Source organism: Pseudoliparis swirei, chromosome 24 (assembly GCF_029220125.1).
Source record: "Pseudoliparis swirei isolate HS2019 ecotype Mariana Trench chromosome 24, NWPU_hadal_v1, whole genome shotgun sequence".
Taxonomy (NCBI): Eukaryota; Metazoa; Chordata; class Actinopteri; order Perciformes; family Liparidae; genus Pseudoliparis; species Pseudoliparis swirei.
In genome coordinates, this window is record NC_079411.1 from 5,059,227 (window position 1) to 5,083,142 (window position 23,916).

General features: G+C 45.4%; 4 protein-coding genes across 6 annotated transcripts; 3 read left to right on the forward strand and 1 right to left on the reverse strand.

The window, feature by feature from the left end:
• Positions 1-266: 266 nt before the first annotated feature.
• parn (poly(A)-specific ribonuclease (deadenylation nuclease)) lies at positions 267-8,076 on the forward strand. The gene is made up of 26 exons (XM_056409302.1): positions 267-363; positions 606-683; positions 763-842; positions 1,422-1,489; positions 1,986-2,067; positions 2,207-2,267; positions 2,453-2,618; positions 2,746-2,808; positions 3,036-3,074; positions 3,157-3,199; positions 3,276-3,356; positions 3,532-3,588; positions 3,732-3,809; positions 3,905-3,948; positions 4,045-4,087; positions 4,318-4,393; positions 4,737-4,847; positions 4,942-5,011; positions 5,107-5,162; positions 5,588-5,674; positions 5,755-5,829; positions 5,925-6,099; positions 6,227-6,348; positions 6,675-6,735; positions 6,805-6,962; positions 7,311-8,076. The coding sequence occupies exons 1-26, from the start codon at positions 345-347 to the stop codon at positions 7,355-7,357; spliced, it is 2,040 nt and encodes a 679-aa protein (XP_056265277.1). The 5' UTR covers positions 267-344; the 3' UTR covers positions 7,358-8,076.
• Positions 8,077-8,474: 398 nt separating this feature from the next.
• Positions 8,475-15,653, reverse strand: LOC130190102 (RNA exonuclease 5-like). Of its 3 annotated transcripts, none has more exons than XM_056409301.1 (19): positions 15,578-15,653; positions 14,236-14,500; positions 13,977-14,103; positions 13,733-13,853; positions 13,337-13,444; positions 13,144-13,232; positions 12,700-12,815; positions 12,145-12,283; positions 11,638-11,732; positions 11,451-11,553; positions 11,252-11,352; positions 10,842-10,950; positions 10,378-10,491; positions 10,159-10,290; positions 9,966-10,058; positions 9,597-9,879; positions 9,351-9,505; positions 8,975-9,084; positions 8,475-8,895 (listed from the first exon to the last, which is right to left on the reverse strand). In XM_056409301.1, the coding sequence occupies exons 1-19, from the start codon at positions 15,609-15,611 to the stop codon at positions 8,844-8,846; spliced, it is 2,346 nt and encodes a 781-aa protein (XP_056265276.1). In that variant the 5' UTR covers positions 15,612-15,653; the 3' UTR covers positions 8,475-8,843. The 3 variants fall into 3 exon arrangements, with proteins under 3 accessions (XP_056265276.1, XP_056265273.1, XP_056265275.1); XM_056409298.1 differs by having other exon boundaries at positions 9,266-9,505; XM_056409300.1 differs by having other exon boundaries at positions 9,266-9,505; positions 14,236-14,473; positions 15,578-15,648.
• A 395-nt stretch (positions 15,654-16,048) lies between these two features.
• eri2 (ERI1 exoribonuclease family member 2) lies at positions 16,049-19,863 on the forward strand. The gene is made up of 9 exons (XM_056409466.1): positions 16,049-16,139; positions 16,293-16,357; positions 16,479-16,559; positions 16,650-16,777; positions 16,861-17,017; positions 17,310-17,410; positions 17,718-17,799; positions 17,892-17,980; positions 18,390-19,863. The coding sequence occupies exons 1-9, from the start codon at positions 16,117-16,119 to the stop codon at positions 19,716-19,718; spliced, it is 2,055 nt and encodes a 684-aa protein (XP_056265441.1). The 5' UTR covers positions 16,049-16,116; the 3' UTR covers positions 19,719-19,863.
• Positions 19,864-21,033: 1,170 nt separating this feature from the next.
• On the forward strand, positions 21,034-23,916 carry thumpd1 (THUMP domain containing 1). Its single transcript, XM_056409289.1, has 5 exons — positions 21,034-21,646; positions 22,226-22,400; positions 22,514-22,599; positions 22,813-22,975; positions 23,082-23,916. The coding sequence occupies exons 1-5, from the start codon at positions 21,440-21,442 to the stop codon at positions 23,444-23,446; spliced, it is 996 nt and encodes a 331-aa protein (XP_056265264.1). The 5' UTR covers positions 21,034-21,439; the 3' UTR covers positions 23,447-23,916.

A 23,916-nucleotide genomic window follows, 5' to 3' on the forward strand; every position in this document is an offset into this window, starting at 1 on the left:
GTAACAATTCAACCAAAATATCAAGAATTAAATGAAAGGAACATTTAAAGTTGTACATCAGTATAATTGTTCCCTCTCATATCTGTGTTCGTTAATTAATTTTATTATATTCTATTTTATATATTGTGAAATTTTATATTTTATATTGCTTTTTGTATTTATATATAAAAACGAAGGGACGCCATTCAAATGAGGCAGCTCGTTTAAAACACCAACTGTGGAGCACGTGCACGGAGCAGTTGTCTTCTGAGCGGCGGACCCGGATGTGTTTAAGAAACGGTTAAAAGCCAGGTGACGTAGGCTAGCTAGCGTTAGCTGTCAGCTGGGTTCAGTCGTTCGGCAAGATGGAGGTGACACGCCGAAGTAAGTAGCCAGGCGGAGTTTGTTCACTTTATTATGTTATTTTTGATATATCTCGTTATGTTCTTTGTTGTCCCGCACAACGCAGCGGGGACCTGGTTTTAATGAAAAACGGGCCGTTTCAGTCCTCGGCGTCTCGGTGGTGCCCGCTAGGTTGAGCTAGCTGCGGCGGTTAGCTCGCGCTCCTGCCCGCGTTAACGGTCCGCTGGTCGTTTGACACACTTTCTCTCTTTCTTTATTAACAGATTTTAAGGAGAGTTTAAACGCGGTGTACAGTGCGTTAGAGGAGGCGGACTTCCTTGCCATCGATGGGGAGTTTTCAGGTAACGATAGCCAGAGATGTAGATGGACGTGTGTCCCCGTTGTGTGGATGAATTGTGACATGTGCTGTGTGTTGTTCAGGGATAAGCGACGGTCCGAATGTCAGTGCGCTCACCAACGGGCTGGACACTCCGGAGGAGCGATACGCCAAGCTCAAGAAGGTGAGCCCACGTGACTGCGCACCGGGTTTCTTTAAATTGTTTTTATTTATTTTGAATGCTCCCTGGTTTCCCTCCATATTCTAGTTTACTGCTTATCTCGTGTAGAATATCTCACTCTCTTTGAATGTGTGTGTCTCTGTCTCTGTGTGTGTGTTTCTCTGTGTCTCTGTCTCTGTGTGTGTGTGTTTCTCTGTGTGTGTGTCTCTGTCTCTGTGTGTGCGTCTCTGTCTCTGTGTGTGCGTCTCTGTCTCTCTGTCTGTCTCTGTGTGCGTCTCTGTCATGTGTGTCTCTGTCTCTGTGTGTGTGTATGTGTCTCTGTCTCTTTCTTGTGTATGTCTCTTTCTCGTGTGTGTCTGTCTTGTGTGTGTGTCTCTCTCTGTGTGTGTGTGTCTGTCTCTGTCTCTGTGTGTGTGTGTGTGTCTGTCTTGTGTGTCTGTCTTGTGTGTGTGTCTCTGTGTGTGTGTCTCTTTCTCGTGTGTGTCTCTGTCTCTGTGTCTGTCTCTCGTGTGCGTCTCTCGTTGTCTGTGTGCGTCTCTCGTTGTCTGTCCTTGTGTCTGTCCTTGTGTGTCGTTCCATCAGCACTCCATGGACTTCCTGCTGTTCCAGTTTGGAATATGTACATTCAAGTACGACCAGGCAAAGTCAAAGTGAGTATGTATTTATTGCTGCTCTAATGTGCACCTGCTGCTGTGATCCTGCACTGTCCCCACTGTGGGACTAATACAGGAATATCTCATCCGCTTCACAAATGCAAAACTTTTGGATCTTTTATTGATTGTGGTCTCAATTGGACTCCCAACGAATTTAAAATGGTCAGACTGAAATTGGTTCATTGTCGGCTACAGAGAAAAAGCCACGTCCTTTTTGGGAGTCTGTTATTTTGATGTCATAAAGGCCTTTTAGCTGATTCCTGCTTTATTACAGATCTTGAGTTTGTACCTTCAAGAAGGTCCAAATCTAGCTGTTAATTAAACTTTTAGAAGTCTTTTCTAGTTTCCTTTTTTATGTGTTATTAATTTGTAAATGGCCGAAACAAGTTAAAAATATCATAACTAGATTATCTTAAACCATCTTTAAATCTAATCTCCCTGCAGCTGGGACAACTTCATTAATCCTCATTTTCCTTTGTTCCCAAATCTGCAGGTATATCACAAAGCCTTTTAATTTTTATGTTTTCCCGAAGCCGTTCAACAGGACGTCCCCTGACTTAAAGTTCATCTGTCAGGTAAGTCGCCGTTGCTCTTTCGGAGCATCGCTAGTTTTCATAGCGACGGTGGTTTACATGGGTTCAAAAGGATCGTTCCTATTTTCTTGCCTCTTTTTTTACAAAGACTGTGATGGAAGATTATCTTTTGCCCTTTCAGAGTTCCAGTATTGACTTCCTGGCCAGTCAGGGATTTGACTTCAACAAGGTGTTCTGTCAAGGTGAGAGAAGAAATGACCCCTTTTTAGTCTCATGCAACCAAGATGACTTTTACATTTCGTCAGGCAGTCTGTCTTTTCAAAGCGGTGTTGGAGAGCAGTCGTCCAGGACGGTAACTGTAGAGCCACCAGAGACCCTCCGTTCACCAGACCGGTGTCCGGTTGTGACGCGCCTTCTTTTTTCCAAGGAATCCCGTACTTGAACCAAGAAGAGGAAGTCCACCTGCGGGAGCAGTCGGAGGACCGGAGACATCAACATGCCAACGGTGTCGGGACGCCGTCCTTCATCTCCCCGTCCTCCAAAGGCCCCGCCCACGTACCCGAGGAACACAAAGACTTCATCAACAGGGTGATGTAAGTGTTGCAGCACAAATGGACGGCTTCTTTTTTTTGGTGTATAACATGTACCCAAAAGCCAGTGATGTTCCAGACCTCCTTAGTTGGCTTTGGAATAATGTTGTTTCTACGGTTTTCCCCACAGAGGGAAGGTCGAGGCCCTCTTGACGAACTCGGAGAAGAGTTTGGACTTGGATCCGTGTACTGGGTAATCTCTCAATTTGTATTTATCGTTCTCTTTTTTTAATATATATATATATATTTGGTCATTTCCTTTCCCAAAGCTGATCATGGAAGTAGCTGACGAGTGAGGCTTCTTATCAGTCTGACGGGTTCAATTCCAGTCGGGTAGCGAGTGACGCCTGTTTCTGTATCAGATTGGTGCACATTGAGAGCTCTTATTTGTTTTTTAACTGCTTTTTTTTTCCCAAACAGGTTTCAGAGAAAGCTGATTTACCAAACTCTGAACTGGAAGTGAGTCACAGAACATATTTGCTTTTTTTTTTAAATTGTATGTTTGTTTAAAAATTAAGATTTGTCTTTTTGTTTTTCACAGGTTTCCCAAAGGGATTCATGTAGAAACTGTGGAAACGGAAAAGGTAACGGCATGTTTTATTTTAACCAATTTTGCCGTTTGGTTTTGAGTGGGATATGTGAAATATTATGTATGTGCAGAAGGATCGATTCATCCAAGTCATCAAAGTAGATGACGAGGAGAGGAAGAAGAGGGAACAGCAGAAACGGGAGAGGGAGCAGGTGAGTTCCTCAAGATGGACGTTAAATCCAGGTGTTGGTCACATTCTTTTCCGAATGTAAAGTGTGTGTGTGTGTGTGTTCAGTATAGGAAAACACAAGTTTGTCTTATTTTGAAGTGCTTATGGATACTTTTTATTCTCATAGAATGTTTTTTCTTTTCCACTTCCCTCAACAGGAGGAGCTCAATGACGCTGTTGGCTTCTCCAGGGTCATCCACGCCATCTCTAAATCTGTGAGTCAAACCGAACGGCTCCTCCAAGTTTCTAAGAATTGCATTTAAATGACGTGGCAGTTGTAATGATGCAGAATAAAACATACGCAAGACTCTTTCACACAAACATTACATGTTATTACTAATATATTTTGTCCGTGCAGGGTAAACTTGTGGTTGGCCACAACATGCTGTTGGATGTGATGCACACCATCCACCAGTTCTACTGCCCTCTGCCTGAGGTAAACGCCGCCACACGGACGCTCTACTTCTGGTGCGTTCTTTTTTTAAATTTTTTCCAAGTAATTAATAAATAACGTGTGCCAACGCTCTTCAGGATCTTCAAGACTTCAAAGAGGTCACCATGTGTGTCTTCCCGAGGTACAGTGGGTACCTCTGCTTTGCAACATGTGTTTGTTTACACTGATGATTTTCTGTGCCTTTTAAAAAAAATTATATATTGTCTTTCCCTTGCAGACTTCTGGACACAAAGTTGATGGCGTCCACGCTGCCTTTTAAGGTAAATTATCTCCGTCGGTGCTGCAGAATATCAGGTGCACGGCTTGTTGTTGTTTGAGATATTTCAGAAGGCTAAAGACAAGATGATGCCGAAAAGCGGTGGCATCGTTGCCCGTGGTTGCATCACCGCACTGAGCAAACCAGCGGCGCCAAAATTGTAGTCGAGACTTCGGTCTCAATAGTTTTTTTAACGTATTTAAAACTGAAGACTTTTTTTTCTTTGCGTCTCAGGAGTTGATCAGCAACACGTCTCTGGCAGAGTTGGAGAAACAGTTGAAGGCGAGTCCCTTCAAGTCGCCACAAGTCGGTAAGTAAATGCACGGAGCGTTCGTCTGAGCCTCAAGCCGACAACGGTCTTTATCTTTTACTCTTTAAAAAACAAAAACATTTATTTAGTTTTCAACCACATAAATATGTATTTTCATAGTGATTTTCTTTGACAATTTTCCAGTTGCATGTCATAGTACACATGACATTCAGATAGTGAACAACACGCATCAAATGGGGCTCGCTCCAAGAAAAAAAAAGAGGGGGAAAAGTGATTGTTAGTGATTAATAAATTGCATACAAAATTATAAAATACAATAATACATTTTACATACTTGTCCACTCCTAAGTGTCTTCAACGTCTTTTGTGCCTTCACCATCAGAAACGGCCGAGGGCTTCCACAGTTATGACACGGCCCAGGAGCAGCTCCATGAGGCCGGGTACGACGCCTACATCACCGGCCTCTGTTTCGTCTCCATGGCCAACTACCTGGGTAACGCACGCCATCGCACGCCATCGCACTGATCCCAGTTTCAAAATCGCTTGAAAATCAAAGTCTAAAATGTAATTTTTCTTTTCTTTTCCAGGCTCTTTCCTGACTCCACCCAAAGCGTACATCTCCTCTCACTCCAAACTAGTCGAGCCTTTCTTCAACAAGTACGACGCACTTTAATCTGCAGCCGTCTTTCACGATCTGCAAAAACAAAATGCATACAATATTCTCTTTTTTAAAATATTTATTTATTCTCCAGGCTTTTCCTGATGAGGATAATAGATATTCCCTACCTCAATGTCACAGGACCGGATTGTGAGTATGAAGTTGCACAGTGTTCAGCCAGGGTTGTCTCATTAGACTCGAAATGTTGCCGAGAACAGCAGCAACGCGCAACAATGTTTTCAGGATTACGTCCCAGTTTTGATTCCATTATACATGTGATGAGGTTTTTGGTGGCGAAAGATAAACAAATCTGGAAATAATTATGTGCATTGATCAACATGTTGTTCGGGCCCCGGAGGATGATGTGTTATTGCGGTGCATAACATATCTGCATAACTTAGTTTACGAGAAACCATGCGGTCCTATTTCTGTTCTGCCACGGGCGTTAAACCCTTTGTATTATACAAAGGGTTTAACGCCCTACAGTATCGCGTCATCTTTCGATCTCATTTTATTCGACTCTTGCGTTTGACTCTCCGCCTCGCCTGCTGCCGCTCTTCCCTCTGCTCCCGCAGTGCAACCCAAAAGAGACCACGTCCTGTTCGTCACCTTCCCCAAAGAGTGGAAGACGAGTGACCTCTACCAGCTCTTCAGTGCCTTCGGTAAGAGGCGGCGCCGGCCGGACGACTCCGCGTCAGAACCGCCGCGGCCCGTTGTTCATGCCCTCGTGTCCTCCTCTCAGGAAACATCCAGGTGTCCTGGCTCGACGACACGTCGGCGTTCGTGTCCCTGAGTCAGACGGACCAGGTCCAGATAGGTGAGTCTCACCCCCCCCCCCCCGCCCCCCTACATGACGTAGGACTCTATAAGAAAAGATGGGTGCATCCAATCTGTCTCCGTCTCGTCACGCAGCGATGAACACCAGCCGCTACGCCGAGAGCTACAGGATCCAGACGTACGCCGAGTACATCAAGGGAAAGCACCAGAACAAGGAGAAGCTCGAGCAGACGCCCAAATCCTGGAAGGACGGCTGGAGGAAGCCTCGCTACGCCTCCGCTACTTCGGCTGCGACTTTTGGATACCCCCGGTACCCCTGCGCTGCATTTTAAACGTCAATCTGCGTAATTGCCTCCCTCCTTTGGGAGGTTCTGCAGGTATGCACAGTTTCTCTCTATAGACGCATGTCTGACTTATTATTTATGTTATTATTCTAGGGGTCTACGGAAACGCAGCATCAGTCCCGTTCGGGGGGCGCAGTCTGCCGGAGACACGCCGGTCACCGACGGCTGGAGTAACTACGCGTACCCGGACAGCGCCAAGAAGATGAAAACTGACGGTGTGTACTCCGCATGTTCCCACACGGCCCAAGAGCTTTAGAGATTCAGAGGGACACAAATGGTTGGATACATTTAACAAAATGTAAAAGTTATTCATGCAGTGCATTTTGATTACTCTGTCGCTGTCGTCATTGGAGTCTGAAATGATTGCATCGTACAAAATAAAGTGTCTTCCGTCTGTAAATGTTCCATCGCTTTGTCAGACTCGCCCACTGGGCCTTTGTTCCCCCTCCGTGTCTTTGTGTTGTGGCGTTGCATCTCTCCCAAGTAAGAGTGCATCTGGTGTATAAAGAGGACTAATTCAGCTCGTCCTTGTGCCTCCTAGACCAAAGTGCAAACGCAGAGGCCATCGAGAGCAAGACCTCGGCAGGCTGGCTGAAGACGGCGTAAGTTCACCGGAGGCGCCGCTCCGCGCGCTGAGACTCGAGGCTCACGGCGCTTTCTGTGTCCCGCAGAGACGCATCCGACTCCACGGGGTCCAGCCCAGTCCCCGACGACGAGGCCGAAGTGGAGAAGGAGAGTCCCGAGGGCAACGATGCCGAGGGGACGGTCACCTGGCAACAAGCCCCGGCAGTCCACGGGAGGAAGGGTCAGAAGAAAAAGAAGTCCAAAGGTGTGTTTATTTATTATATAAGTCAAAGTGTGGCCATTTATTTTCCTTGTTAGAAGTTGTTGTGGATGGTATTGTATCCTTTCATATTTAAACTTTAAGTTGCTTTCTTCTGTAACGGACTGCTGTTCTTTCTTTTATGTTGTATCCTACTTGCGTAACGCCTCGCGTTCAATGACTCTAAAAGAATTTTCGTGAAAATAATAATCATATTGGAGTAAAGACGTGTTCCAAAGGGAATGAAAGTCTAAATAATACCATAGTTGAGATTAGGATAACTTGCACATTGCGGCCCTTGTTCTCATCTCTCATCCTCTCCTCTTCCTCTTCCCCTTCCTCCTCCTCCTCCAGACGCTGCATCGACAACGTCGCTGTTCGAGGTGCCAGAAGTCTGGTAGCGGGAGGCGAGGGGAGGCCGCTGTCCCACCAGGAGTCTCTTCCTAAGCCCTTGGGGCGATCTCCCGAGAGGCCGCACATCGCCGGGAGCGGAGCGCGCCCACAACCAACCGGTTCACTCCGGTTCGCGCCGAGTCCGAAGCCCGCCCGCCGAGACCGGACTCCTGACGGAGAACACAAGCCATAACAGCAGCTGCCATATTTTGATCTCGTATCGTTGCAGCGGGCCAACTCTTCACTAAAATCTTTAAACTCTAATCTCCAGACGGGTTCAGTCATTCCGTGTTCAGACTCGACGCCGCCGCCACACTTTGACGGAGGCCTCAAAACGCCGAATGCTTTCAGGCTCGTGTTGTGAGGCGTGAGGGAGACGGTCACCGTCTCCTCCGTGGATCCTCACGACTCGGGAGACGACGCGCTGCCCGGCGGGTTCTGTAGTTTACAATGTCTGGGTTCTAGTATTTTAATGCAGTCAATTATATTATTGTATTCATTTTAAAATAAGTTCTGTTGATTTAAACCGGTTTTATCCAACATGTATAAGCTTATCAATGATGTGATCATTATTGGTGGAGCTTGTGTACAGAATAATTTTTCTTTTGTGTTCAATGGTTTGTCACGTGTCAACCCCGCAACAATGTCAAAGTGTGTTCTAATGCAAAGAGACTTAAACTATTTCCTTGGAAAGGGAGGGAAAAAAATTAAAGAATTTTTCTTACTATCTACGCTTTGCTTCCAATCTGTTCGTCGTTCAATAGAGCGGCATTGTTGACACTTTAAATTAGTTTATGGTTTTACCAGACATGTCCTCCACTGTTGGCTGAAGACTTTAAATGTGCACATTTTTAATAGTCTTATTCTTATAAAGATGACCAGGACCTCCGGGAAAGCAGTTAAATATAATACTCACACTATTTAACCCCCGTCTCCACACCTGATGGAATAACGGAGTGTAACCCGTAAAATATTTAATGTTAAACTTGTTCCATCTTCCAAGTAAGCTTGACGTTCCACGACGATTAAAAAGTGAAGGCTGAGTTCCATTAAAGGTTCATTAGTAACAGCTGTGACTTTAAACTAGATCTAAATAGATTCATGTCAATTAAATACTGCTCATGATTCAATATTCATCTGTTTTACTTCATAAAAATAGAAACATTCACTCAACATGGTGTTAGTCTTTGGCTTCAATCACCTCATAAATCTTTAATTTCTTGCCAGAGAACAAATCTTCTGGAAGACTTGGCGACTCGACCCGGCGCGAGCTCTAAAGCCCGCCTGTCTCGACCGCACTCGTGACGTCCATCTGGGGTTCCCATGGAGACGTGGCAACATTCACCCGATGTCCACATTACCAAAGGCGGCTTTCAATTTATAGCCGATTATTTCCGAGTCACCAAAAATATATATTGCGAGTGTTACAGTTGCCTTTTTCATCCACATTTTACAGTCTGGAGGCGGTGAGTTCAGGTTGAATCGTTCTCCTCGCTACCCTCGCTTGACCTCCACGAGGCACAAACCAGGAAGTCGGTCATCGGCACTAAAGGAAGAGAAGAGGACGTTTTTAGAAATACTCAAACGTGGGTCTGCGATTTCTTTTTCCTTTCTCCCGTCGTCACCTTGCGTGTCCGAGCAGCACGACCACGGACAAGGTGCCTTCTGGGAGGAATCTGAAGAGCTTCCCCAGGCGGCGGTCCAACCTCCTCAGCATGAGATCCATTTCCTGGTCCTACATGGATGACATAACTTCAGTCTTCATTGCCATGCGCTCAATCCATCCAGGTCTGAAAGCTCAAATCAGGAAGGCACTAAATACTTTCGAATCTTTCACATTTAGCCAAAAAAAGACTTTCAGACAAAGTATTTCATCAAGAGATAAATAAATATTAAAAAGCTCAGTTTTCTCTCACGGAAGCCGAGAAACTGGCGCGCTCGCCAAAACATGTTCTTCTCGGTGTGACGACCAGCCGGAGTCGGCGCGCCCCTCGTCTTCACCTGAGAGCCGGTGTGCGCGGCGTGGGTCCTCTCCTCGCCGCCGCCGGCATCCCACGAGGTCAAGTGCGCCGGAGTTAGGGACGGACAGACGAGGTAGTCTTCCCTCCGTCCCGAGGCGTCGAGGGCCGCGCGTCGAGCCGCCGACCTCTCGAACTCTGTCGCCCCGGAGACGCGTCGCGTTAGGGAGACGCGCCGCTCGCCGCGCTCGAACAGTTGCGGCGAGCGGCGGCGCTTTTTGTTACTCACGTATGTACGCGTGTCTCGCGCGTTTCCCCCGCGTGGCGGGCAGGACGACTCGCTCCACCGGACCAAAGTGACCGAACGCGTCTCTGACGGCCCGCTCGGTCAGTTGCGGCGCGCCGCTGCCGTCCGCCACGTGCCCGTTGGCCAGCGCCAAACCGCGGCGGGCGCCTTCCGCCAAACCGGGGCTGAACTTGACGTAGAGGCGGCGGGCGTTGAGACCGTCGGCCATCAAAGCGCCGAGAGTCAGATCCAGGTCCAGCATCGACTCGTGAACGGGCCTCTGCACCTGGAAAAGGACGTTTCTCTGGATTCGCTTCAGCTGGAAGAGGAATAAGTGGCAGGAAGAAAAAGAGCAAAAGGGGGAGGAGTTACCTTGATGGACTGCCCGTGCATATTAAGTCCATTCAACGCCTCTAGAGCCAGCGTCGCTCCCTCCAGCAGCTCAAACTCCACCTCTGCATGGACCTGGAGACCAAATGTAGTCAGGATATATCGGTCGGTACGATTAATAAATGAAAATGTATTAATCTGAGATTAGAAAGGATGGTAATTGTCGGAGATGTACCCTGACGGTTGTGGTCAACATTTTGATATTGCGAACCGGTCCGCAGCAGCAAAACAGACGCCTCACTTTCCTCTCGGAGAAACCAGCAGGGAACGGCCCGGCGAACACGACGCACATGTCCCGAAGGATCGCCTGCAGGACGGACGGAGGGACGCGTTCAGCGGCGCGTTGGAAAACCCACGAGTGAAAACACGTCGCGCCGTGAACGGAGCGCCTCACCCTCTGGTGCTCCCGTGGAGGGGGGGGGCACCTCCTCAGATGGTCCGAGAGGGAAGAAAACTGGAGCACTGAGAGGAACGGACACTTTTTCTGTCTCCTGAAGGAGGCCGCCACCTGAAGGAGGCGAGATTTAGGAGCGGAGGTGAAGATTAAGAGGAGTCGGTTAGAAAGACACGGGAGTTGTAAGGAGATAGTGAGAGGGGGAAGAAAGAAAGAAAACAAAAAGAGAAAATTCATTCATCTTTCCTATTTAACACAAGATACCAGATATTCACCACCAAATGGAGACATGGATCCTAATGCCTGACAAACGGGTTAACCATCAAACTCTTTATAAGACCTTGAATGCACCACGAATGGAAGAAAAACAAATTCATAATTTGGGACAAGAAACGACATATTTTAGCGCGTGTGATCGGGTAAGAAGTCGGACGTCTCCCGGGTCAAACGGGTCGTGTCCCCACCTCTTTGTCCGAGTTGTGCCACTCCTGGTTGGACAGGTCCAGTGGGAGGTCCGAGCGCTTTCCTAAGAAGGCCACCGATTGGCCCAGAGTCTGCAGTATGTCCGCGAACCTGCGCCAGGAAATAAAGACGGGTGAGCCGCGGTGACTTCAGACTTTTTGATGAGATTTTAACGCTTTGATTCGGCTCTGACGATATTTTATTCCCAGAAGTCTCATTGACATATTTTTCAAGAGGGTGTTGAACATCATGAACCATTTATTTTGTTCCGAGTAGAACGTGTCGGAAAAGGGCCGGCTGAGTTTAAAAGATCGGTAGACCGCCTGATAGAGACGGCTTAGTGTGGACATGGCCGGGGTACCTGTGTTCAGGTGTGAGGAAGAGATTTACAGACGGTCACACGGGGTTTTACCTGAGGCTTGGTTCTGGTTCTGGTTCAGGTTCAAATTCAGATTCAGAGGGCTCCTCCTCTATCGTGGATCCCCACAGCGTCTCCAGATGAAGCTCCACAACCTGAGAGTGAGCACACACGGAAGACATGACATCGATGGAGAATGTGAGAGTGTGTGTGTGACTGTGTGTACGAGTGTGTGTGTGTGTGTGTGTGTTACCTGACGAGGTCCCGTTCTGATAAAATACTGAGCCAGCTCCAGGGCGGCTGCAGCGTCCTCAATGGGATTATGACCCGTCGTCTCTTCAGTCTGTATCAGCTTCCTGGGACACAAGTGGAAAATAAACCCTGCTGGGTGGGAGAGAGAGAGAGACACACACACACACACACACACACACACAACTTACTGCAACACGCTCTCTGCCAGGACCTTCAGTTTAAACTTTTGTCCAAATTCTTTCCGGTACAGCAGCGCGGTGTCGATGACGTGCCGGTGGATCAGCTGCAGGAAAACAAACGCCGCACGGGTCAGAGAGACTCTCCAAAATAAAATAATGTGACCACTTCGATAAGACGACGGGTCGACGGGTTGTTCTTGAAAAATATTCCTGATATTTTTCAAGTTTAGCCGTTTACATTTTATTTGGTATTAAACCCCCTAAAAATGACTAAATAAAATGTAAATTTGTAGCTAAAACATCATTTAATCTAACAATATATCTCATTTATGAGAAAGTCAGGCATCTTTTTGCTGAACACACACTTCTATCTGCAGACGTGTACAAACACTGCCCTCAGATTCACGACACAAACAACACAAACAACGCAAACAACACAAACAACGTCCGAACTTTAACTTCGTCCTGATATTTCCATTGATGCGAGCGGAAATGGAGACGTCCGTATTCACTCACTTTCAAAGCCACAAGGTCGCATTCCAGTGAGTGTCCCACCAGAACCGCATCGCTCGGCAACAAGTTAACGAGCTTCAGTCGAACGTCCCGCAGGGTCATCGTGATTGGTCGCAACATCTTCCTGGTTATCCCCGAGAACCTATCGGAAACGCACCCGGCAACGAGCATGGGTTGTAGCTTTTTAACCCTTGTGTTGCCTTCGGGTCATTTTGACCCGATTCAATATTTAACCCTCCTGTCGCCTTCGGGTCAATTTGACCCGATTCAATGTCGGTGTTCTTTCGGGAGTCAACAAACAAACATAAAGTACCTCACACTTAAACTTGGAAAACAATATTAATTCTAATAATCTTCTGGAGATTTTAATAGCTGGGGTCATATTGACCTCAAGGGTAAAATATGTTAGTAAATATAAAGGTAACAGGAGGGTTACACATTGAATCGGGTCATATTGACCCGAAGGCAACACAAGGGTTAACACAGTGATTGGTGGTGGTTTTCAAAGAAGCAAGTGTGTGTATGTGTGTGTGTGTGTGTGTAGAGTCATTGACCTACTTGGTGAGGTAGTTGAATATTCGGTTCTGAGGTCTCACCAGGTCGTCCAGCAAACACTTGCCGTCGCTGTCCACCAGGGAGAGGCGAGTCAACTCGTTTCCCTTCCCTGTAAGACACTGAAACACGAACACGGCGAAGCATTTTGGAAAAGCTCGGAACACAAAGTGAGAGCAACACGTCGCCCTCTTCTGACACGAGAAAAGAAAAACACAGTCAATTCATGAGTTTGTTTTCAAAACGTCGCGACAAGTGGAACAGAGGTGCATCGAAGTTCCAGGTGGTGAAATGATATCAGAAAAAACGTGGGAACATAAATATGCTTAAAATTAAAGAAGCATTGTAAAAAAAAAGGACAACGTTATATTGAAAATATCACCTTTTTTCTGTTTAAAGATAGTTTATACATCAATAATATATATCTATCTATAGAGGATCTCCGCTCACCATTTCACAGTCGAGTCCGTACAGCGGGCTGCCGTCGGTCACGCAGTCAACAGCGTCCGTGCACAGGAAGTCCTCAAAGCCCAGCATTCCTGGAGACAGGGACGAGAAACAGGAGCTAAAGAAGGAGGAGGAGATGTGGAATGAGATGAAGAGAGAGAGAGAGAGAGAGAGAGAGAGAGAGAGAGAGACTCACCCTTGACAGGGAAGTGTTTCTTGATCATCTCCTCCTGGGTGAGAACGTACGCCGTCAGTCCTCTCCTCTCGGTCCCGAACTGAGCGATTACTGGGTGAATCCTCAACGCTGCAGCAGTGTGTGTAATAACACACATATACACAATTATGAACAAGAGCAACAACACAAAAAGAAGAAGAAGAGAAAACGACAAGACTGTAGCTTTTTTGGACTAAATGGCACTTTAAAATAATGCGGTGATATTCGCCGGGATGAAGATTAAAGCCTTCGGAGGAAGAGCATTCGTCTCAATGAAATGTGGATGTGAGGCTTCTATAATAAGTTTGGAAAATGTTCAAACATTTAACTCCAATAGAAGCCGACTCATTTATTGCCCGGGTCAGAAGATTCCTCTACCGTTGGGCAATCGACCGCTTCCACCGGGCCTTTGGAAAAGAGACGGATCATCCGGTTCAGGAACTTCACCGCTGAAGATTCCTGACGCCAGGTTGGTGGCCGATGGAGTAAAGGTGACCCTCTAAACGCGGCCAGACAACAACGACGACAACAACAACAACAAAAAGGTCCAGCGTTAACCCAAAACGCTGACACACACCCTCGCTCCAACCGTTGTGCATTCGCATCGCCTGCGGTTACTTACGGTGGAGTAGCTGGTGCGGAGGTGCCGCAGGGCGAGGAAGTGTTGGTAGAAGTGACTCTGGGTCAGCCCCTCCACGAGCACCACGTTCACAGCTTTAACCCTCTTCTGATGCTGGAGGCAACACCAGCTGAGAACACACACACACACACACACACACACACACACACACACGGGAGGTTGAAAACAGAGAGCCCAGATAATTCAGATTATTTTCATGAGAGCTGATGAAGTCGATGAATCCTCCTCCCACAGTCGTCACCTGGGCTGTTTGACGCCACCCGTTTGGCCCAGCGCGGCGTAGTGCAGCAGCTCCGTCAGCTCACTGGGTGTAATGGGTTGTTGAAGGCGGTCGGGCAGCACAGAAACACTCGGCGAGTGTCCGCGCGTCGGCGTCTCCTCGTCTTCCTCGCCTTCCTCCGCTGCTTTCGATCTCCCGGCCTCCCTGTGCGGCGAGGGGGCGCCGCGCTTTCTTTTCCTCCCATTGCACGTTTCTGACGCTGATGAAAGATCATCAGACATCTCGACTGGGAGGTATTTTTAAAAAAAAGAGTTTTTTTTGGGCTGTCGAACGTTTGACGTCTGAGTAATGTGCCTCTTTAAATATTTAGGTTTTGTTTTATTTTGGAAAGTAGGACACATTGTTTATCCAACCAGGGCTGAGTGTTAGAGCTCAATACTTTAGAGGAGAGCTAAATGTGTCTGACTTTACACATCGAGAACAGAGAGCTAAACGTCAGGTGTTGTTGACTTGTTGTTTACCTATTCTTGATAAGCTGCATTGTTGCAATGTGGTTGCTTTGTACAAAGACAAAATATAAAACACAGAGAACAAGACGAGTGGAAGGTTTTCATGCCGTCATTCATGACTGAATGTGTCTACCAGCCGAGCCGGATCGCACCCATATTATAGGAAACAACTCAAAACTATTTAGGCTTTCGTTGAAGGAACTCCAGACAAGAGAGACACATGATTAGTAGACAAACATGCTACAGGACAAACCTCAATGTGAAGCAATGAAACAAGTAACATAAATATAAAAATATATATTATAATAACAATTATGATACTCGAGAACAACGTCACCTTTCATTGTACAGGTAACACTGAATATTAACAGAATGTTTTGATTACTTATACAAATATGAAGGCGAGTTGGGTTCATTTGTATTACTTTAGCTTTAACACAACTGAGTATTATATTTAATTGATTGGGTTAAAATACAAGGCGTAGCCGTTGGGGTACTTTGGACCATTATGAGGGGATATGTGCATTTAAAGCATAGCCGGTGACTGTATGATGGTGTGTTTGCTTCATTTCAGCAGCAACTGTCAGTAAGTTGAGTAAGTTTCAGTTGTTGTTTTTTAACTGTAGGTGCAGGTGAGTTGATTCCTAGTGGACCTCTGATCTTGAATATATGTACTAAACTTGACACACGAATGAGACTAAAGAGTAAAAGTTAACCAACACTAGAACACTAGGCGCCTAGCGAGCTAACACTTAATCAAACCATTAGATACACTTAAATATTTATAATGCTTGAGTATTTATGAGTTAGGTATACGCGTGTGGGCAGTTACCAGAATAAAAGTGGATACATACCAGATGTTATAAATCCTGTGGTTTCTGAATTCATGTTTTCCACCACTGGAAGAGGCTAAACACACATGGCTGTGAGGCGCAGGCGCTGAAGCACGTTACAATTTCTGATGAATTACAAAACAAATATTACACCACTACTACCGGTTTGAAACTTTCAAAATAAACGAATGAAACTGATATAAGAACAGAAGCCAGTAAATGTCGCTAAACTGGAAAGAATGACATGTTTTTTTTTAAATGTCCCGCATTAAAAAACAGGCTCACTCTATATTGGCATAAACATGTTAACATTCGTGGTGTTTTATACGTGCTGAAATATTTAATGCTTTTGTTTTGGTGACTAAACGGAAACAGTTCCCTCTGTTCAGGTTAGGGAAAAAGCTCGTCGATTTTTCTGCGATCGACTATTTGTTTCTGATTAGTCCCGATAAGTCGAGCTCAGACTGATGGATGGACATTTTAAAACGAATCAGCGCGATTTTCTTTTGGTGCATTTTCAAACATATTTGTGTGTGTACAGTTGGTTGCTAACTAACGTTATGTCGACGAAGAAACTGGCCAAGTAAGTGACTGAATATTTATTTAAAATGTAAACTAGCGTTATGTGTGTGTCAAAGAGTCAGCGGTCCTTGACCCCTCACCAGTTTGCTCAGTCGATAATAAAGCTAGTATCTGTGATAGTTCGTGGCTCTTGACTCCCTTCCTGTCTCCGCAGAGAACTGGGATTACTGAGGCAGCGGAGTCAGTCCTCTGATGGGTCCAAGAAACCATTATTATCAAGTAAGTGTCATTATTTGTTTTGATGAAGTGCACACAGAGTTCAGGGACTTGATCCCTTTGTCATTAAACTCTATAACACTGTGGCCCCTGCGACTAATAAACAACGCGGGCTTTCTTTCAGATCAAATATTTTCATACCTCATTGTGATTGATTTTGAGTCAACTTGCTGGAGAGACAGAAACAACCACAGCCAGGAAATAAGTGAGTGTCCCTTGTTGTGACGTCACGTGTGGACCGTTCCTATCGTTTCCCCCAATAACATCTGTCCCTCCTTTACTTCCTGCCGTGCAGTTGAGTTTCCTGCTGTTGTGATGAACACATCCACGGGGGACATCGAGTCTGAGTTTCATACGTACGTTCAACCCCAAGAGCACCCGGTTCTGTCCGAGTTCTGCACCGAGCTGACCGGGATCACACAGGTGAATGGGCATGAATACAAGCCGCGACAGGAGATAAATAGTTGTGCGTCCCATCTGACGTCCTCGGGTCGTCCGTCCCACAGATTCAAGTTGAGGCGGGGATCCCCCTTCAGATTGGTCTTTCTCGGTTCGGCCGCTGGCTGCAAAACCTGCAGCTTGAGATGGGGCTGGTCTTTCCCAGCAGGCCGCAGGGATCTTCTGCACCTTCGCAAAAACAGTGTGCTTTCGTCACGTGGTCAGGTAAAAGTCAATTTCTCTGGACTGCACCGCTTAGTGTTATCGCCGATCGTCCTCAGCTAATGAGGATCTTACCTGTTTTGGGAAAAAAGAGCACTATTAACTAGAGTGTCATTTTAAAAATATCTTCTAACATTACAAATGGTGTACAGCAACACTGGTTATCTGTGTGAAATGAAAAGGCTGCCGCGCCTCCACAGTTTATTTTCACCTGGTTGCCAGTTTTTTGGAAAACAAAGTGTTGATATTGCGCCTGAACAAACTTTAAGGCGCCTCCGTCTCTGTCGCTCTTCAGACTGGGACCTCGGCGTTTGTTTGCAGTACGAGTGTAAACGCAAGCAGCTCCATAAACCTGATGTGCTCAACAGCTGGATCGACCTGAGGAGCACCTACCAGGTCAGTGGAAGCTCCCACACCTCTGTTACCTTTCATGCTTTTATCACTCGTGCTTATGGCTTGACCTAATAATTGTCGTTTTTAATTAGATTGGTTAGCGTACCAGTTATTATAAGTCTACAATATGAATGACATTTTATAGTTATTGCATATAATTTACAAGAGTCGATGGTAAAGTATTCAATTTGCTCATTTTGTCTGACCACCTGAACAACCCCTCCTCACGTATTCAGTTATGCATGACTTATAAACAAGAAAAGCGCTACTCCTGCCGCCATTAAGAGCTTTTATTTTTTTTATTTTTCAGCTGTTTTACGACAGGAAACCCAAAGGCCTGAACGGGGCACTGCAAGATCTGGGAATCCAGTTTTCAGGGAGAGAACATTCTGGTACTAAACAAAGCGAAAGTGGTTCCGTCACAGTAAACCCACACAGAGAGGAGACTCAATCTAAGCCGCCGTGTCTTGTTTTCCCTCCTCAGGTTTGGATGACTCCCGGAATACAGCTCAGTTGGCAGCGAGGATGATGAGGGATGGGTGTGTGATGAAGATCACCCGCAGCCTGGAGAAGGTGAGTGGGCGCCGTCCAGCGATGCATCCCAACTCCTAACCCCCCCCACCCCCGGCCTCCCTTCTGTCCTGTCGTGGACGATGACTATACATACATATATATGGAAGTCTTTGTGGAGGAAGCTTGTTTCATTCCGAAATTTGACATTTGTAAATATTTTTTATTTGGTTTCTTATATAAATAAACAAATATATAACTGGACACTGATAGTCATGACATTTACTATCTTATAGACATTTGTGCTTGGTGCTTTTGAAGTAAATATTTCCGGACACTGGGGGAAAAAAATGAAATAGCCAAGATAAATGAACGTGCAGGTTAAAGCGAGCATTTACTTGACTGCTGTTTCAGGACCATCAGGGATGGATGATATTTTATGAGTCGCTGATTATGTCTCATCTTCTCGTAGATGCCATTAAGGGTCAACCCCATGCTCGGAAACGCAACTCTTGTCAATAAAAAATCCAACAAACACAAAGCGGAAAACACACCTGCGACGAACAAACCGTTACAGGTTCCCCCAGAATCGTGTCGGATAGAATCGTGTCCGGAGAACATTTCGAGGGATCCAGACCCAAAGAGGAACTCTGGTCCCGTCCAACTCTACCAAAGCCTGATCTCACCGGAGACGCTGCTGAACGGCACAACTACGTCACTCTGGGGATGCGGCGGCGGCGGCGGGGGCTCGGTCAAAGCAGTGGCTGCCGCTTATATTTTCTCCTCCGTCAGCAACAACAACAACAACAACGGCAGCCTTGTTCTGTGTTCTACCACCTCGGGCCGCCTTTCAAATCTGCCTCCGACGAACCAGCCGTCCAACGATGGAGCGACGGCGGAGGAGGACGGTGCGGAGCTTTTCGTGGAAACCGAGGACGGGTGTGGTTCGTATGATGACGTGGTGTTGGAGGGTGGTGGTGATGATGAAGTTGGCGAATCGGAGAGAGAATTTGACGTCGATCGCGTGGCCGATTTCGACAGCGGGTGCCAGGAGTGGGGAAAGCGCGATGAAGCGCATTCGTCCCGCGATCAGGTTACCTTACGGGGCGAAACGAGAGGCGCAGTGAACGATGGAGACTTTAAAACTCAAAAGATGAGCGGTCGCTCCGCAACGTCTCGTCACTTAGATATGAGCAGGCAGCATTCAACGATCCCAGAGCCCAATGCCTATTTTGCTGTGCCCAAAGCTGTTCCTAAGCCAGACGGGCCTCATAACATCCCGAAGGCAAACGCACCCTCTCTCCTCAGGCACAACCCCTTCATCCCAGTAGAGACCTCCACCCCTCACACTTCATTCGCCCGGCCCAAAGCAGTCGTCCCAAAGTCCTCCTTCGTCATCTTCGCTGATTCGGCGAAACCCTCCCGCCCCGCCCCGCGTGTCCCTCTTTGCGCCTCCAAGAATGTCCTCTCCTCGCTGTCGACCAACGCGCTGGCCACTCGTTCCTCCGTGGGAGGCCAGAGGACCACGGCCCCACTGTGTGGCTGTGGGCGTCGTGCGAAGCGTCAGGCCGTGTCCAACGGGGGGCCGAACCAGGGCCGGGGGTTCTACTGCTGCCCGGTCCGGCGGTCGGGCGGCGGCAGCCGGTTCCAGAAGGGCTGCGAGTTCTTCAAGTGGGAGTCGGCTCTGATGAGGAGCGGTTCAGGGGCCGTCCCTGCTGCCGGGTCGTCTGTCTCACTCTGTCAGATCAACTCGACTCTGACTCGTCCCCCCCAGAGGGCGACACTGAGAAAGAGCTACTAACATGGTGGATGGGAGCTGAGAGTGTCTTCTAACTCAGTCACATAGACTTTATGATACGATATTGTGACATTGAACCAACAGCCACAAAGACGGTTCCTCAAAATGTATATTTTGTATAACTTGTTAAAACATTATATATATATGTAGAAATAATATTAATAATATATTTATAAATAATATAAATAATATATTATATTATATAGCAAGAATAATATTATATAATTAAATAATATTATTACATAGCAATACTATGATATATATATAATAATAATAATTGCTATATATTATTATTGTATTGCTATAATAGTATTGCTATGTAATAATAATAATATTATAATGTATTATATATATAGAATATTCTAGAAATATTATCAGATTATTTATTTATATTATATATTAATCAAGTTTTTTTTAAATATATATAATGTGTATTCGGTTGAAAACGGGAGGTCTCCTTTTATGAACTACATACAGAGGTCCAAATCAAGTTGTAATTTTACTGACATATTTTTTGTTTCAGTAAATTTCTTTATTCCATTTTGGACAATTTAATGAAAAATATAATTCATTGATTTTCTGAATCTCATATGACATGAAGTGTAGAATATGTTGCTGCATTAATGAATAATTGTAATCAACTAATGTAATTAGTTAATATAATGTTAGTGATGCAGTTTTTATTGAAATAATCAAATCAACCAATTATGAACACTGATAATGAACTTCATTTTCTACGTATTGTCCAGTAATAATGCCAATTTTGATGTGCTTTCAAATGAAATGTAAAATATTTGATAAAGTGACTGTTTTAATCATAACTTTGTTTTGTATTTTAATATTCAATGTTTGTGGTGGTCGTGGTCGTGAAGGTGCTACAAATTACATTTCAGAGTTTAACCCTGTCTTGTAAAACTAGCAGTACTCGGATTTGAAAATATTATATATTTATAGTAAAAGTCCTGCATTCAAAATATTACTTAAAGTACCAAGAATAAAAATACTCGGTCAGAATGGCACATTTTAGAACCATGTATTTTATTACTGGATTTAGTGGTGCATTAATGTGTAAGCTTCCCTTTAATGTTGCAACTGGTAAAAGTGGAGCTCATTTTAATTATTTAATATATAGTTACTGTTGGAAAGTTAAACTTGAAGTAACAATGTATTCATTTATTTGTATTCTATTATTGCTAAGTCTTCAGTGAAATAAAAATGGATATGTTTGTATTATGCCAAGTAGCATACAAATATAAATATTCTAAGCCCTCAAACTATTGTTATTAACTCCAGTACTTTATTAAATGCACTACCAGTCTGTATGAAGTATTCAGCGTCTAGTCAAAAATATGAAAAGTGAAAAATGCTTCGCGCGAACGTCGAAGACTTTTGTCCCTCCTCATTCGCCGTACCAAAAACTAAAAAACGTGCGATGTTGTGGCTGAACGAGAACTCGGTTCTTTGAAACATCTGCGGCGTTTTGAAAGCACATTTAGGCGAAATACTTTTCTGAAGACCTCATGGCCCCCACATTACGGTCTATACGCCTCTGAAATCTCTCAAATATCAACCTCAACTGTCAAGCTAACGGCTAATAAAGCCCGAGAAGTGTGTGTGTGTGTGTGTTGGTGGGGGGTGCGCGTTAAACCCCAAAACAACCGCGTCGCGCGCTGCTTATTGAGCTTCAGACACTCAACGGTCCGCGTGAAGGCTCGTCTGCGAACATGTCGGCCCCGTCCAGCGACACGAGGAAGCGGGGCAAGAAGCGGTACGCGGGCGGCGGACAGGGCAAGAGGTGGAAGGGCTCGCGGGAGCTGGAGGTGGGCATGAAGGGGATCCTCATCACGTGCAACATGAACGAGAGGAAGTGCACGGCGGAGGCCTTCAACCTGCTCAACGAGTACGCCGACGAGCTCTTCGGGCCCGAGAAGGTGAGTTCAGGAGCACTTTCGAGACCCCGTCCCCTGTTTCTCTTTCCTGTTACAGACGAGGCCTGTTTTAATGAAATAAATAATCGTAATTAAGTCCTGTTCCTGAGTCACCGGAGCAAGTGGACTGCGCGGTGTGGAAGTGGCACTTGTGTTGCATATATGAACATCATTCATTTCAATTGTTTTTATGGTTAACCAGACACATGCTACGATCTAGTGTTCAACCGGGGAATTGAAATCCAACAATCTAAACTAGCAAAGCAAGTAAAAAAAGTTGTGGGAACAGTTTTGGTAATTGATAACATTTAAACCCAAATCAACCTGTTCCTGCTTATATAATTTGAAGAATTACTTGTTTTACATCCTTTCAAATGTTTTATGTTTGGCTTTTGGACATGTGATTGGAAATGTATATATATATATATATATATATATGTATATATATGTATGTTTTATTTTTTTAAGTCAACGGGACTTTTCTGTACTTTGACATTTTTTTAATAGTAACATTATAGACAAAAGTTGTGTGTTTATTCATATATATATATTGTATTATTAATGTGCCTCTAATGATCACAGTTGCAAGATAAAAATGGGAGCAGCAGTGAAGAGGAGGAGGCTGATGAAGATATTGAAGCAGCGCTGAAGAAGGAGGTGGCACAGCTGAAAGCATCTGGAGTGAAACAGGAGCGGCGCTTCCAGGCTTTGGTCAGTGGAGCAAACAATGTCATCTTCATCAAAACCAAAAATCTGGGTACGTCCGTCTTTCTTTTCATTTGAATGGATGACATTGGCGTGTATTTCATATCCATTTATTTTTGTCATCATTTAAAAAAATATATATTTACAATTTTCTTCCTCGCGTAGAATCCGACAAGCTGGTTCATCGCATCCTGGCTGATCTCCACGCCACCAAAAAGAAGAAGTCCCGCGTGATCCTTCGGATGCTGCCGGTGAGAAGCTCAACTTAACCACCGTCAGCCGCACTGTGTTCATGATGCATGTGATTTAACAGATGCAGCACAGAGAGGCGTTTTGACTTTATTGAAATGAGGTGCAGACGGTTGTGTAATCCTTTGAATGACAATCAAAATACCTGTTGCAGTTCATATCGAGAGTAATTTAAGTCTCGTTGTACTTTGACCCTTTGCTTTCTTCTCGTCCAGGTGACTGGAACATGCAAGGCCTTCCAGGAAGACATAGTGAAGTACCTGACTACTTTCCTGGAGCCTTGGTTCAAAACCCCAAACTCTGGTACTTACCAGATCGCCTTCAAGGCTCGCAACAGCACCCACAACAAGAGAGACGACATCATCAAAGCAATTGCAGGTAGAGTTGGACTCCAGATGAATTTGTCCGATAAAGTGAATTCACCTTTTCTGAACATCCGTGAACCAAACTCCCTTTATTTCCTCCTTCTTCTTTTTTTCCCAAGGTGTCGTGGGGAAGCTGAACCCGAAGAACAAGGTGGACTTGACCAAACCAGAACTGACGATCATTGTGGAGGTCATCAAGGCGGTGTGTTGCCTCAGTGTGGTGAAAGACTATACCCTGTATAGAAAGTACAATGTCCAGGAAGTGGCCAAAGAGGACACGCCGACGCCCGACGGGACCACGGCGCAAACTGACACGAGCACATCTGAGCTGAAGGAGGCGCACAACGCAGAGGGGGCGACCAATGAGGAGGCGAAGAAGGAGGAAGCGACCAAAGAGGAGGCGAAAAAAGGCGAAGAAGATGACGACAACAATGTGCCAGAGGACAACAAGGAAGTCGATGAGGACGAAGGTTACGGGAAGTGATGGCCCCTCGTTTGGGAACAGTTTTTGGGATTGTCAGTTTCACAGTCGGATTCTTTTTTATTTCTAAAAAAAGGGGGGGGGAGCTAATTTTAAGGTGCATTTTGTTGACGTGTTTTTGTTTTAAATGAAAGGTTAAAAGCACACAAAAAGCTTGTTTCTTTTTTTTACAACTTTATCCACGACTCGGCAAAGGTTTTCATTATATTTGTAAAGATATGACACGTTTGTGCAAACTCCCTCGAGATGTCCACTTTTAAACAAAAGGGCATTTTGAATTAACTGTACATGTCATTACTTTGCAGCTTAACTGACATCCACTTTTTTTAAAGCTGAATTTTATTTTTATTTCAATGTCATTACAAAAAAAAGAGTGGTTCTGTTTAACTGGCGTGTCATATTTCGTAACTCTGCATTTTCAAACTGTTATTTCCTGAAGCAGTCCATAAATTAAAGTTACCTGTGTGTTTGAA